Here is a 16,231-nt window from a genome sequence, read left to right as displayed (position 1 = left end):
ATGATGAGTTATATCCTGGAGGACACATGGTGATTTAAAATAGGCTGAGATATTACTGATGGATATTTTAAACATCCTGTAGGTCTCTAAGCAAGGGCTGTTTCTTTAACACCTACTCTAATAAAGACAAAAAATCAATTAAAGATGTTTTCCACATTCTGTATCAAATAAAACTGGCAGCAGTAACAGGGTTTTGATATTTTGATGTGATTTAAAATGATCACTATGTAGGCCATGATGTTCAAAAGCTAAAAGCATGATTATTTTACAGGCTATGATGATACTGTGCTCTGCTGTCCTATGATGAGTTTGTGGAAACTGTAGTTCCCCTAGAATGAGTATAACAGATGTAGGAAATGTTTTATTCGGCTGTGAAGGTTGCATTATCACAGTATTTTCTTAGATCCTTTGCTGGACTGAAGTTTTATCGGCTCCATTATGCAACCTCACTACTTTTAGGTCTCAACTTTTCTGGAAAAACAAATGTAAAACACACAAAGTAATGTAAAGTAAATGAAGGTCTTTCTAGATTGTAAGGTCTCTTTACTGGACTTTGAAAAAACTTGAGTATTGGATCCTCCATAAAGACGCAGCTGATACTCACAGCAGCAAAAGTGCCGTTCCAGATTTGGGTGGACACGTTCACAAAGTATTCTCCCTTCAGCATAATGTCTTCCAGTTTGCATGTGATGGTACTGCACTTCACATTCTTACAGTTCTTCCAGGGGAAACAGCAAGAAGAGGCAACAGCATGAATTAAAAATACACTTTTAAAATGTTCTTTTAACATCTAGGCTTTTTGCCCTTGCCTATGCTGTTCTGTGCATACAAATTAAGTGCTTGCAGTGCTAAAGCAGATGCAAAATCTGTGACAACATCCATAGGCTGAGCTCCGGCTCTGTAAATGGGGAATGCCACCCCATCACACACACCTTTCCTCACAAGTACAGCAATGGGCTCAGAAGGTCAGCTTTGCTTACCTCAGCTCAGAAGGTCCTGCTTACTGTAGCCCTGAGTTTTACTCACCAGTTCTTTGGAAGCTCTGAAGTTCTCTTTCGTGAAAGATGGAGAATAAGGTCTTTTCCCTATTTGCAGTGGATTTATCTGAGCATCACAAGTAACACCTCTGGCCTAGGAAAGATGGGGGAAATGAGACTGGATGACATGATACTTGGGAGTTTATAGTCATCATAATAATTTATATGTCTGGGATTAGATGGTAGCTGTTAAAGGCTACATTGTGAACACTGAATTCGTTAGGAAACTAAGAGTATGTGGTTTTGGTCAGAAGTAAATAATTCTTACGACACTCTTTTTTTCTCCTGGGATTGACCTGAAGGGTTTTTCCTCACCTAAAAATTTCATTTTTATGATAACTTTCCCAAGAACTTGGAGAAAGGCCTAACTGAGGAGATTCAGATTGGACTTTGACAAGTAATAAGCTAGTGTACTATGGGCATTGTGGTCCCCCCTTTATGAGGAAAGGACAAAGAGAAAGGGCATGGATTCTCTTAAACTAAGCCATAATACTGGGGAGATAATTGATGTTTATAGTACTGCTAAACCCCCGAAACACGGTTTAGTTCTATACCTCATCTGTGGTGACTGCAGTTAGGTACATCAATGGGTTGTCTTTGCTGGTCAGTTCTGGAAGGTTGATATTTACATATGCCATCTTTACTGGAATACTTCCTGTTGTTACCTGCAAAGCAAATAATTCAAGAGTTAATTCAGGTAGCTATGCATAAATTATTTGATATAGCAAGAAAATTAGAAATAATGGATGAGTATGGAAAAACTGGAATCCTTTACATCAATATTTTTTTTACTAAGACACTGGGGTAGTAATTTTATGAATAGTAAAGCAGAAAGCGTACTGTATAGCTCCAGGTTCCTGTCTGTTTTCTTAGCAAAGCTCATATTAACTGCATGAAATATGTTTTGAAAAGCAAATATTCTGCCATGGCCAATATGCCTGTTTAGTCCTTTGGAGTAGCAGTTACAGGAATGGAAATGGAACATAATTTAAGTTTGTTCCACGTGGCATATTTGGATCTAAGTTTTTTCTGTGTTATGTAATAAGCACTGTGATTTGGCTGGTTCTTGCATCAGGTTTGATCCCTTAACCCTTGCCAAACTTCAAGTTTCAAAGTCCAAGCCTGCAAAGACTTGTTTTTCTTTATCAAGTTGTTAGGAGACTCTGTGAAAAAACAGTCTAAGTTGGCCTAAGGTTAACCATTAACCATCTTCTAAATATGTAAATGGTGCAGGACCAATCCCTCCCCCATTCTGCCTGTGCAAATGTCATCCTTAAAGTTATGAAGACTCTAAGCACTTACACTGTTTGCAAATTTTTTTCTTACTTGACCTATTCAAAAGCCTCGAAATCAGACAATGAAAGCAGGTGTGGTTTTTTTAAAACTAGTTTTTGGGAGCAGGCTACAGAGGGAGCTAAGGCAACTTCTTGAACCAGAACAAAACACACTTACTAACCTTAACTGAGAAGTTGAACGTGGGGCCAATATCTTCAAAATTATTCACAGTGGAAGGAATGTTATGACCAGAGTATACTTCATAAAAGTTGATGTTGGCAAGCCTAGTTAACAACCATAAAACAATACATTTCAATTTGGCAGCTGCTTTGAAAACATATGTTACTGGATATGACTTGTGAAACAGGTCAGAAGTACAGACAGAAAAAGTCAGTCACTTAGATTGCTGTTTTAATTTTACAAAGTTGGTTAAGAAAATGGTGTACTGAAGCCCAGAGCTAGAACAAACATGTGAAATTAAGACAAGAGAGTTGTACAGGGTACAGGCTCTCTCAGGCTTCTAGACCCTGCATTGTTTCAGGGCCATACTGCAAACTCCTTTCCTGGGCACAAACTACAACATCCAGCCTTGCAGTCATCTTCAGAAAGGGTCTCCTTGGCTGTCTCCCTTGGTACATCTGTAACTGGCTGGGTGGGGAAACACAGGCATCACACTGCTTATTTACATGGTACATATCACATAGCCCTCAGTCCTCTCTGGGTCATTTTCTTGAGTCATTATGGGGTTTAAAATATGAATTTGCAAAGTAAGATAAGGCTGGTTTCAGCCCACTGCAGCATGGAATGACAGGTGTGTGATGAAAGGACATGGTGCAAGGACCTGTGGGTGCTCAAGGAGCTGAGTCAGTCAGACAGAACCATGCTCAAAGGCAAGGAAAATATCCCCGTGCATCACACCCACCGCCTGCTACCTGTGAGCAGCCCCTCTGCTAAACCATCCCAGAACTGTGTCTGCTCTTCATCATTAGCTTTCTTCAGAAGGCTAATTTGAGCAGTCAAAAAGCAAGCTGGTGACTGAGTGAACAAGAAATAGGGGCTATTACAACTCCTACATCAGCTCTTCCTGTTACACAGGGAATCTTATCTTCTTTACCACTCTCCCTGTTTAATCTGGGTAACACCTGTGCATTCAATACCAAATTAACATGTGTGCAGTCTCACAGATGTACTTCCTGATCAGTTGTGGTCCTCCATACTGCACTGTGGATCCTTTTTGACCCTCCATACTTTCTCCCATGGGCCCTTTCCTTGAAGGGCTTCCTCACAAAGACTCCAAGGAAAACACATATGACATATTTTCCGCTTCCTTACTGCTGAAGACTCCAGTTCTTCCAAGATGCACAGTATCAGCTTCTGTGTCCTTTCAGAAGTCTCTGGTAAGACATATTGCTACACCTTCTCCTAGAAACTCAGGAAATTATCCCTAGAAAGACTTCACTTCATCAAAACAATACTTTTTTCTCAGCCCTTGTATTTTAAGGGATTACTTCTTGGCTGTATTACCTGCCTCAAGAAGGAACTAGTTCCAGGTAAATACTTCCCAAGCCAAGTTATGACACAGCTTAATATGTATTTCATTTAGTTCTTTAAAATTTATTATCTCCAAGAATAACTAATAATTTTCTGGCAGGAGGTAGTCCTTCATTCCTTGACTTGCACATGAAATTTCATTTTCTCATATTCAGGAGATGTAGATGAACTGAAACCCCTGTTTTTCCTTGAATAACTTTTATAGATTCCATTCCTTGCTTCTTCTGAAGCATTTCATTTCAGCTCATATTTCTCAGCTAATTAAACCTGCTGATTCAAGTTTGCACCATCTGAATATCCTAAGAAGCTATCCCTCTATACAGATGCTCCTGCAGTCTCTGCTACTTCTGACAAGGTCTCATGCAACTTTCTCAGGGAGCTGAAAGAACTTGCATCACTGACTCAGATGCTTCTCTGCACTTAAAATAATCTCAGAAATTCTGCATGACTCCAGGACTTGTGCACCTAGTCATGATGCAGGGCCCCCAATGTTCTGAAACTACTTCTGCAAAGAAGGTTATAACACTAAATCTTCTGTACTGTGTGGTCTTTATTCCAGCTCATCCCACACAGCAGCCAATAGTTCTTGTAGCTATGGTCATCTCTGAATTTTAATTTCCTGGATCCATTGTTGATGTGCATTTTGAAGCAGCTTCCTTTTTTTCAAATTTCTGTTATTCTCTGAATAACTACTGTTTGGTTTTTATCAGTTTATCTTTACTAATTTTTGATCACTTTGGGATGCAAAAGCATTTTTTCACCAAGAATTTGTGACCAAGTGCATTAAATGTAATTACATGTTTATCCTTGAAATTCAGTACTTGGGAAAGATAAATAAATCTTTTCTTTGATGAAAATTAAAATATCCTACCTTGATCCGAGAGTGAAACCAGTGTTTTTTTGTTTTAGCTGTAATCTAAGTTAAACTGTAACTGAAATCATGTGTGTGTGGAACAGCTACAGACTAATTACTGTTTGAGTGCATCCCAAATCACCAAGGGTATCCAGGGCTCAAGGTAAGAAGTTTCAAGAGCACTATATAAAGATTGTTCTTAAAAGGCTTTTTGTTGGTCTCTCTCCCCTTGTGTGCTCAGCTGCCTCTCCTTGCAAACCACCCTTCCCAGGGTAAAGGATCCTTCTTGCAACAGCCCTGACTTGCCTTCTACATGGAGAAGAAAGGGCTGGCACCAGGCAGGGAGGGGTACATTTGAGCCAGAATCTGGACGGGTGCATGGGAAAGCTGGGTGTCCACTCCCAGTGCCCGTTCAGCTGCAGCAATGGGGAATCTGCCATGTGCACAGCAGGTTTTAGTATAAATCATTATCTCAAACTGCTAAAAAGTTTATATTCTTGCTCCAGGTTCAGCAGATACATCCATAATTTTTTTCTTTTTTTTCTTTTCCTCCTTTGCTGAGAGTTTGAGTGGGGCATGTTTTTCCTTTTGATGTTCTTTTGTTTAGTTTTGATCACTGTAACTCCAGATTTGATCCCATGTTATTACACTTGAGCCAAGAAGCCTAATGTTATTATACAGTATATAATATTTATGGTATCAAAACCACATGCACTGTTTGGCCTTTATATCGCTTCTGTTCACAGGAGCATCTGTAACAACTGCTCAGAGGTAAACACAGGTCCACAACTTTCATGATTCTTTACATGTAAGATTGTTTGAAGGACAGACAAATCTGTAACTACTGGTGAAGAAGGAATTTCTTATGACTTCCAAAACAAAAGCAAAGCTTCACTATATTTTTAGTGGCCTTTCAGGACAGTTACTTCAAGCACCTTGGCAAAATGACAGTGTCTGTTTACATTATTCAGCATACCTTGTGAAGTGAATTTCTGCATCATATCGCAAAGGAATTGATAAGGTGACCTGGTTGTCTGAATCTTGCTGTTCCTTACTCTCACTGTTCATCAAAACACATTTGAGTCAGATGTTATAATATTGTTTTATACAAGAAAGCTATTAATACCAAACTTGCTTTCATATCAGTGTGTACTTTACCTCCATGCATGAAAACTTAGAACTGCCACGTTCTGAAGGTTTTTAAGATTAAAATCGAAACTAATATCAAAGGATACCTATGGAAAAGACAAGGAACACATAGTAAATGAGTTGGTACAACATCCAAAGGACTTCCCAAGAGACATAATTATTGATGTGTGCAACAATCTAGAGCTGCCTTCTAGTTCTTATCTGAATTTTCTACAGATTTCTGAGTAATACTTCAATAACTTCTTAATACTCAGAACTGATTTATTCTTGCATTCCTCTACAAGCCGTCATTCTTACATAAACATGAGTTATATGCATTTTTAAATTGTGTATAAGTAGCTACAAGCTGCAACAAAAGGTGTTCACAATTTTTTGCTTTTAAACTCTAGCTAAACACAAGCTTTGTACTCACTCTTTACTTCCATTTGTTCCAACTGCATTTTGAGCAATTCCATTAAAATTCAGAACAAACTGACTTTTTTATATATAAATTTTTTTTATTATTCTGCCCACCACAGAACATCATGTTTCTATTCTTTCTATTTTATATTCTATTAATGTATCTTTCTATTCTTTCTTGAGGAATAAAAGATTCCATAAAACTGTGGGTATCCTGAGGCTTATGGTATATATGAAAAAAAAAAGGTACGTAATTCATCTTAGGCCTGTGTGGACTTTCCATCTCTTCTCAAAACAATACTGCTTTCTTGGAGAGATGAGATTCACAGAGCAGGTGAGGGAGTTACCCCAGGTTCACACTGCAGGAGGGATTTGATGGGAATTGTGCTCAGTTCATAGGAGCCTGCACATGATGCTCTATGCTTCTCTGGCCCCAGGCTTCACTCTCCAAAAGTTACATAACTGCAGCAGCATTTGGAAGCTGTGAGTTGTGACAAATGAGCTTTGAGAGTCTTTTTTCCTTTAATCTGGAAGGGAGTAAAAAAAATTAACCCCTAGTTTACTTCTTTTAATGCCTCTGTTGTCAAATCTAAGAAGCCCTTATCAGCAATAAATGCAGAGTTAGGGAAAAACAACAGCAGAAAAGGTTTTGGATATCATTCAAGGTTATTTAAACATGCTATCTGTACCTGTTGTCCTGTTCTGAAAACAGGATAGCTTATTTGGCAAATGACTGTACTTTGTGCTGTTCCTGTTTGACATGAGACTTCAGTCCCGTCACTCTGCAGAGAAAACAGACAGAAACACCATCTTAATAACCAGGTTTTGATAAGGTAGAGAGATGTATACCTTTACCAGCATCTGTATTATACTAAGGAGTGATGAAAATAGGTGCTATGGCAGTAATTTCTAGAGACTCAGCAGGTGGGTGGGGCATAGGCAGGGCCAGGAGGAAGTCATGAGAAAGGTGGGACAAGGACCATTCCCATGCGATTTCTTGTGAGCTGTAATCCTCTCATTAGAGCTTTGTGCTGGGCTTGGAAGAAGGAATACAGGCCAGAGAGTACAGGTCAGCTCCAGCACTAACTGCTACAGTCCTTTTTTACAGAATTTTTGCAGAACTTTTGCAGACATATTTACAGAATCTTGGAGCTGGTGAAGTACTTTCACTATAGAATTTAGTGTGCAAAGTGAAATTCCTACAGAAATCAAACTTTCTGTAGGAAAATCTGCAATACATAATAGTTTGTTTTAGTAGTAAATATTTACTATTCTGCAGAATATTTGGCTTGTCATCATCCTTGATTCAAAGACAAATTCACAGACCAGAACCAGTTACCAACCCTTGGAGAAAAATTTCTTAAAAAGTACTGTCTTTTGTAAAAAAAAATTCTAGTAGACATTTACCATTCATGAATTGTGCTACAAAAAACCCCTCAAAACAAAACTCCCCAAAAGACCCATACATACTCAGCTTATGTTTTGCTTCCTGCTTTGAAGCAGGCACATTTTTGGTCCAAACTTCACTTGCAGGCTGAAGTGCTTCTAAGCAAAAGGGCTTTTAAAGCAAAAGGAAGTTCTAGCTCCAGTGTGGTCTTTTGGCAGGAGTGCAATGAGCAATTTTTCTGCACAACAGGATGGGGAGGTAGAGGGGCACCCCCAGCACTGTGTGCAATACTTTTGCCAATTCATTGTTCAGAATAATACTGCTCTCAGGCAGGAATGAATGCTATCCCTCCTCTCCCTTCAGTATAGGGATTTCTCTGGATTTCACCCCAAGAATTATCACGCACCTCTCCAGTAGCAGCCTGACCATATAAGCCAAGCACTGAAGTCTGCATTTCATCCTTCATGAATTGGGAGCAACAATTTAAATTATAGGTATACTGCATTCCCCAAAATAGTATGCATAACTCCTCTCTTCTCCTTCTCTAAGACAAAATTTGTTGGAAGAAGAGCTTCTGGTATAGCAATCATGTCGATATGACTAACTGTCTAGCTGGAACACATGACCTTGGCAGTAACACTATTTCTAGATCCAAAGTCTGTGCTTTAAGGATTCATCATCAATGCTGCCTGGTCTGATTTATCAAATACAAATTCCCTGTGGCACAGCAACTGCTTCAGGCATGTTGCTGAGAGTTAAGGAGAAGATGTGGGTGCCAAGGTCTAAAGTGAGGAAAAGATGTCTGAGGTGAGGTCAAACTTGACAAGTTGCCAACTTTTATGCTGAGTTGGAAGTATCTTGCCTTGACCTAAATAAACTGATATGTCGGGGGAATAATTCTGGTATCCAAGAAAACAAATTGGGAGAGATTTTTGTACACACATTCTTTTCTGGAGTAGGCACTGCTAGAAAGAAGAAAAAATGTCTCTGAGAACCTCAAAAATCAGGGGCAATAACAGAAAGAGTGAGGTTGGGTATCACGCACCGGTAAAGATGATGAAGCAAAAAACAAGTTGTCTGAAAATGTAGCCTGGATTCTGGTGTTATATGCATTTTCCTTTTTATTTCTCAATTTCACATTGAATGTAAGTCTTCTCTTTTTGCTGCTGACAATAAACTGTTGTTTGCTGTTGGAAAATAAAGTCCATTGTTGTAACTAGAGGTACTAGAACAGCTGTGAATCAGGAAAATGCGTTGCCTGTAGCCAACAACAAATAACAAGCACAGCAAGACACTTCCTACACTCTACACACTTAAACGCTCTGCTTTCTAAACCCCTTGGCATAAGAAATTCTGTGATGGTGTTCCCTAAAACCAGATAGAATTATTTTCTTCTGAAAGTGCAGGACTTTGCTTATGTGTTGTCAAAGTGACTTCGCTGAATTTTCAAGGGGTCTATCCTGGTGGGAAGATGGGCAGAGTGGACAGCAGACATAGGCAGCCCTGTCTGTTTGTGCTGTACATGTAAGTGTGTATCTGACATGGACTTGGAGTATGTGCTGCCCAAATAGCTGACCACAGCTCCCCACTGGCACAGCTACTGCAGGATCCTCGCTGCTCCCTGCAGGAGGGATGGAGACAGCTGCTGCAGCTGCTGCTGCTCTCCCAGTGTGCTCCTCTTCCCAACAGCAGCCAGTCAGACACAATTTGTCCAAATACGCCCTATGCCCTCATCTCTAAGGTACAAAAACTTGGATTGGTCTAAGCTGACAAGAGTCCTACTTCTATGTTTGTATTCCTATCTTACCTCTTTTTCCTTGATTAAATTTAGATTAAAATGCCATTGCTTCTTTTTATCCATGCAGTTTCTAAGTAGATGTTGAACTAGAAAGGCATTTTCCTCTAGAAATTCATCCAAAGCCCGCAGACAAACCGACTAGTGAAAACACTGGACCCCAACAGTTCCACTGATGCAGCTCTTACCCGTCATCTGCCTTCCGCTGAACATTCAGAACAAGATCACAGATACAAAGTTCGTCTTCACCACAGTCTTTAATAAAAGGAATCTGGGGAAAACAAAAACATTTCCTGAATGACAGGGCTCAACCTTTAACATTATCTGCAGACACTAGAGTGCAAACACCTTCGAGCTGAAGCACATTCTTGGTTTGCAGATAAGAAAATCCATCTGATGGACATTAAAAATTCTTGACATGTGAACGAGTGAACTGAGTAACGTGTTGCTACATGTCAACTGATCCAAGAACAGTACAGACAGGTTACTTTTCACTGACAACAAAGGTGATGTAGTCAAAGTAGTTTAATCTCTCTTTTATGTACCTTTTTATTGTAGAATAAACTGACCTGAAAGAACTCATCTTTGCCATCAACTAGAAATTCACATCAACAGTGACATGGCTGAACTAACATGCCTGTTATGCTACAGTTGCTGATGTGTGTATGTATGAGCAAGCTCATGCAGTACAGGCAAAGGTATAAAAGGAACCAGGGGACCTCTCCATATGACTAACACGGAACACCAGTTTTCACTTGCCTGTACCTCTTTGGTGTTTGTGGGGGCCACACATTATGCATGTGCATAACCACGCATTTCTGAATAGTAAATCTGCATACTTACACTGTAGGCCACAGATGCTGGAGAAGATATGTCAAGGACAGGGCTGGAGACAGGATTTGCAAGGCCAATGTCAATGCGCAAACTAAGTGAATTCACTGCGTCTGAAGGCTCCTGTAAAACGTGGATCAGATAATGGCTGTCAGCACAGAAAACAGGGTAAAATTGGTAATTTCTATTGTGAATTGAGAATGCGTAGTAAAATCATACTTGCTCTAAACAAGGAGAAACAACAGTTCAAAGCTTCATTTCTTAATGAAAATAATTTTGTGAGATTGACTACTATGTGCTCCTCTAGCTTAACAGTTTTCAGTTAAAACTGCCATTTCCATGATAAAACTGATTTTTCTAGGATTCCTGGAGACTGTACACATCACAGTAACTACTAGCGCTAAGGAACATGCAGATTATCTGCAGCTGTAGGAACTGGTCCTCAAAGCCATCGCCAGGTAGCTTTCACTCTCATCTAGCTGCAGAAGTCAAATTCCTATTCCACTCTGCCTTACCATCACAAAGAGCAGCTGGGCCTGAGTGACACCAAAACACAATAAACTCCATGTTTCCTCTTTTTCTCAGTACTGGATGAATCACCTTCTAGCCCTATGGCATACCGCTCCACAGGGCATTAAATGTGATCAATAAGTCATTGCAAATCAAAGCAGGGACTGAAGTCCTCTGCCTAACCTAGCGTCATGCAACAGGGCTTAAGGCAACTCTCAGGGCTGTGTTCAGTTTTTGGTTCTGGAGAAAAGTGGAGACCTGGTTATTTTTATTTAATTCCTTGGTGTATACCAGGAGTTAGAATGCACCTAAAGTCTGCCTGAATGTTAGTGTGAGAGAAAACATTTGTATGTATGTCTTAGTTCCTACAGATGAATCTACTCAGAGGGAAATTAAAGTCTATTTAAAGTATAGACCATGGGCTCTGTGTTACACCAAAGCTGGGTAACATAATTAAGAGCTCCCTTTCCTGTCCTAAAAATCTGTACTGAATATGAGAGTTATTAGTTTCTATGATATCATAATCTTATTAAGTATTTTTCAGCTGGGGGGATTTGGGAAACATAAATAATTCAGTACACCATGCATGAAACTCACATTACAAACAAAAAATTGATCCATGTCTTCCTCTGATCACTTTTGTTATGCAAGACTACTTGCAATTGCACTTACTTGTACACTGAAGACCTCATGAGCACAATTCTCCTCATGATGCACCACAAGATCCCTCTGCATGTACCTTTCATTATTTTCTTTGAAAAATCCTCTAGAAGTCACTCTGGAGGACTGGAGATCTGCATCCAATGTTGCGTTGTACTTTATAGCTACAAGAAGAATAACAGTACATTTTTCACTGAGCATGGTTGCCTGTGATCTCATTACTATGCTCAATATTGTAGTGACCAGGCTTTCCAAACCACACTAAATAGTTCATGTTTTTCATAGCTTGCTAAACACAGAGCAGTTTCAAAATGAAAATACTTTCTCTTGTGTTTTGCAAAACAGTCAAACAGGTTTAGGTATTGATATAAGTTCTGGTCCACTGGGAGCACATTAAATGGCAATCAATCCAGCCTCCACTGCAGATGTCTGAGCCTGCAGCTCAGGCAAGAAGCCAGTCAGCAGGGCCAGGATTACTCTAGGTAAAGGGGCCTTGCAGCAGTATCACTGAACTCAGAGGTGACATTCAAGAATCTTCATCTTCTGTTCAATCACATAATAATTTCTGCTGCCTTCTCTTTGTGTTATGACTAATATGCTGTGAAAGTTCACTGTTATTTTATAGCTTAAAATCATGAGTTCCTAAAGGCACTTCATGTAGCACTGAAGCAGTCCAACTGGTGTTATCTGTGAGACTGAATTTAAAAACTTCATGGGAGCCCACTGCTGGTCACAGAAATATTCACTGTCCTGTGAAAAGAAGAGCTTCCTCCCACTGACAACTGCACTGCAACCAATATCTGGAAAATATTTAATTTTCTTTTTCTGAAGAGAGAAGAAAAGTATGCAGTCTGCTGTTGAAACCAGAAGGTTGGAAAAACCCAGCTTCTCATTAACAACACTTTTTTGGCGATTGTTGAACAAGGATACAGCTCCGCTTTATCATGTTAGTTCCCCACTTTTTAAATATTATGTAGCCAGTGATGAATTAGGTCTGAAAACCACTTTCTCAAGAACTTAAGGTTTATATTGATTTTGTGATTCTTGACATTCAATCTAATATGTCTTTAGACTTTCCATTACTCATTTGAATAATGGACTTTTGAAGAAATTAATATAAGACAAGTCATTGAAATACTCTTACCCACTTGATTATTTTTCTTAGCAGGTCTAAATGTAGCCTGAAAACATATTTTGACAGTTATGTCCGTATTCTTGTTCAGCAGACTGATTTTCTCAGGTTTAAAGGAGGCAGTTATGGAGACATTTGCAATGCCTCTTGACCTGAAAAATATATTTTAAAGGTTACATGGGGTTTTGAAGAACATCTGTAAATGTTAGCATTGATTTTTATGGTTCCCAATGTAAACTTCTTTTAGTGGCACTGGTAAAATTAGTTTCCTTACATATGCATGAATTTGTTGATATAGTAGCTTTCAGTAATGACAATAGTATTTTCATGTCAAATTAAAATTAATGTCTTAGTCCTAATGCTCTAATCAATCCCTCAAGGTATCAGAGAATGAGGCTCTTCTCCTGTTTTCCAAATAAGTAACCTTCTTCTGCTCCTTTAGGGAAGTTACTGAGCTCTTCTAGAAAGGTGATAATGAGCAATTCTTCATTTTATTTAATAATCTAATTTTTAGAAAAAACATCTTTCATGTAATTAATGAAGATTTTGAAGAACAGTTTCAAAGGAACCCTACATGTAAAAGCAAACACTTTAATCAAAATGAAACCCATTAATCAGCCCAAATGTCAGAATGAAAGAAGAATGAACATTTTCATTAATCAAATCTAAATAAATGCTGGTACTTCAAGGAGCATAATTCATCTCGAATGAAATTCCCAGCAGCAGCAGCAGTCAAAGGTCCAAACTGACCATTCATTTTTAATTATCTTGTTTCATTATGAAAGAAGCAGCAATTCAGTGATATTTTTCTTACAATGGGGAGCCTCAGGCAAGAAGACAGGCAGCAGATAGAAAAAGGAAACTGCATTTGAATTTAGCTCCTCAAGCAAGGAGTGGAAGTCACACCCTACTTAGGCAGGCCGAAGATTTGGGTCCTGGGAAACCTTTTTGTATTTTGTGAAAGTACTCACACTTCTGTGGCAAAGGCCATGGACCATTAAAAAGATATTTCTTGCCAGAAATAGGTGTCAGCTCTTTATTACTGCTCTCTGGCCTTACCCTGCAGGACAACACTCCCCCCATACCAGTCTACCAGCCAGAAAAGGTCATGCAGGTTGTGTGAGAGATGGTTTCATATGTCTCAGGCTCAGCTATCAAATTTATACTGTGGCTACTTGTCACAGGTTAGCAAGCATAGTCCCGGAAGGGATGTCCTTGCTAAGGGGTGCTTACAGCTTCCTCTGGGACCTGACAGAACCTATCAGCTGGCCAGTTTGAATATGGACAATTCTTTAAGCCACTTAAAGTTGTGACCGCCTCTGTGATCCACACTTAAGAACAGACAAACTCCCCCCCAAGCTCTCTCTCGTTTCCGGCACTGGCACAGGTGGCTGCGGGCCCCGTGCGGGGGCCAGCGGGCCCAGCCAGGCCCTGCTTGGGCCAGGCCGGGCCGGGCCACACAGCCAGCCTGGAGCCATGGGCCTGTTCCAGCCGTGGAACCCCCCCCACTACCTTGCCGTGGGCAACCAGAGCGGCTCGGAAACCACCCCCCCCCCCCCCCCCCCCACTGTGGCCAAGATTTCAGCAAAGCGGCCCCACTGTCCGCAGAGGTCAGTGACCAACAGCGATAAGGGACACAGCTGCAAGGCCGAGGTGAGATTAACCCTGTTATTGCTGTGAAGAGCTGAAAACCTGAGGGAAGAGAGAGAGGAGATGCTTAAAGCTGAAAGTCTGTTGTGAAGCTATGATATATCAGAGTACCCATTGTAATTTCATGAAGATCTGGGGGGTGGAGTGTTCAACTCGTAAGCAATAGGCAGATGCTGACGCAGCTGTAATTTCATGAGAAGTTTGGACAGAGAGAGATGAACCAGATGAGGACTTTTGCTCCAAATGGGAAAGAAGAAAACCTCAGTTCCTAGAGATGCTCCCAGAGATAGTCCTAATGATGAAGATGAGGAAGACCCTTTGCTCCCAGGGAAGGAGAAGGGCCTCTGTTTTTTTTTGTTTCTGAATGGCTCAACCTTAAAATTGTACCCCAAAAAACTTCAAGAGTGGACCCTCGAGAGCAGTTGTGGGAAAAGCTGCAAGTTGGGGGAAGGGACTCACATCGCAAGCAGAGAGACTCCTCTTCCTAAATGGACTGAACAATATTTGGAAGTGGGTGGCTGTCTCGGTGTGATACTGTTTTCATAGCATGAGCAAAAAGAGACTTCTCTTTCTAAATGGACTGAACAAGGTTATTATGGAAGTGGTAAACAGACTGAACATCTTAAGGGTTGTCTTTTTACATTGTCAGTGGGAGAAGGGAGGAAGGTGGGGGGAGGAGGAGAGTTCTGAAGGTGGTATGATTTTTTTTTCTTTTCTTCTTTTAGGTCTGTTAATAAACTTCTTTATATTCTTTCAAGTTGGTGCCTGCTTTGCATTTCTCCTAATTCTTATCTCACAGAAGATAAACAGTAATGAGTATTTTAGACCAAACCGCTACACTACTGAAGTACACAACCTGCTGTTACAAATACTCTCCATCAAGTCCCATTCCCTGCTGCTGTCCCTTCCCTCTGGACCATGTGTCTGCACAGCAGTAGCAGGCAGATGTGTCCTGGGCTACCCCAGCAGGCTCTGCCACCTGTCTTCCTCCCACATGCCCTGGCTCTCCCTCTGTGCTGCCTGGGCTTTCAATGGTTTAATGGTAAATGCTTAAAAGAGATTTAGTCTAATGCTCTTTTTTTAGCTAGTTTTGATAGCAGTGATGAGGCACTAAGTGTGTTAGCACTGAATATGTGGAACGAAAGAGCTTTTTAATTTGCTTATTTTCCTCTTTAATTAACTAAATACTCAACTGCTGCATCTGAATCACTAATTGCTTCCTTTCTAAGAAAGAGTATACCAACCATAGCACAACCACATTTCCGTCAGCACCAACTGATACATCAGTAATGTCATTGTCATCTAAGTCTCTATGGCCATCTACTGATCTTCCAAAGAACTGGAGTTTTTGTCCAAAAGCAGAATCCGATCCTAAGATTTTCTGGGAAAAGAGAGTTTGGTTACTGAGTTTGCCAAAGCATGCTTAAGTCTGTAGATAGCCTAATTAATAGATTTTCACTGATACTCCCTGTATATCCAATCTATTGTCTAAACAAAATGCATTTGTGGGTGTTTTCTCAGATGCTTTTTTAGCACTTCTTTCTCCTCTGTTAGAGCAGACAAAGGAGTAGACTTTTCTATCTTGGAAGTAGATCAGCTAACTGACTGCTGTATGCCAGATACAGATGGAAACTTTTCCCATCTCACATTGAGCAACTCAAAGAATATGAAGCTTAATAGGAGTTCTAACAAATACTTTCTGCAACCAGAAAATCTGCATGGAAAGTGATATTAGATTACCAATATAGTATATATGAAGCCCACTGAAAGACTTTCCCTTTAATACTCTGTATTGGTAATTTGCAGAGCTGGGATTCATCTAATCTTCATTGTACATCAACACTAAAAACCTGGAAATAATGGGTGTCAAAAACATTTAGGATATTAGCTGACTTCACACTCAGGCATCAAAAATGGCTCAGAATGAGCATCTTGCACATCCTTTTCCTCCATATGGTTCAGTTATAAGCACCACAACATCAACTTGGGTACACTGACAGCT

General features: G+C 40.0%; 1 protein-coding gene across 2 annotated transcripts in view; it reads right to left on the bottom strand.

Moving 5' to 3' along the window:
• ITGA2 (integrin subunit alpha 2) overlaps nt 1-16,231 on the bottom strand; it is a 68,748-nt gene that overhangs the window by 8,762 nt on the left and 43,755 nt on the right. For both annotated transcript variants that reach the window (XM_069001133.1, XM_069001132.1), the window contains 13 exons: nt 15,474-15,610; nt 12,592-12,731; nt 11,460-11,611; nt 10,290-10,400; nt 9,635-9,717; nt 8,697-8,838; nt 6,954-7,046; nt 5,875-5,951; nt 5,693-5,776; nt 2,494-2,596; nt 1,592-1,702; nt 1,027-1,131; nt 605-718 (listed from right to left, as the gene is read on the bottom strand). In XM_069001133.1, the coding sequence (XP_068857234.1) occupies nt 605-718; nt 1,027-1,131; nt 1,592-1,702; nt 2,494-2,596; nt 5,693-5,776; nt 5,875-5,951; nt 6,954-7,046; nt 8,697-8,838; nt 9,635-9,717; nt 10,290-10,400; nt 11,460-11,611; nt 12,592-12,731; nt 15,474-15,610 (1,452 nt within the window). The remainder of the gene's footprint in view (nt 1-604; nt 719-1,026; nt 1,132-1,591; nt 1,703-2,493; nt 2,597-5,692; nt 5,777-5,874; nt 5,952-6,953; nt 7,047-8,696; nt 8,839-9,634; nt 9,718-10,289; nt 10,401-11,459; nt 11,612-12,591; nt 12,732-15,473; nt 15,611-16,231) is intronic.

Source organism: Aphelocoma coerulescens, assembly GCF_041296385.1.
Source record: "Aphelocoma coerulescens isolate FSJ_1873_10779 chromosome Z unlocalized genomic scaffold, UR_Acoe_1.0 ChrZ, whole genome shotgun sequence".
Taxonomy (NCBI): Eukaryota; Metazoa; Chordata; class Aves; order Passeriformes; family Corvidae; genus Aphelocoma; species Aphelocoma coerulescens.
This window is presented reverse-complemented; position numbering and strand designations above follow the sequence as displayed.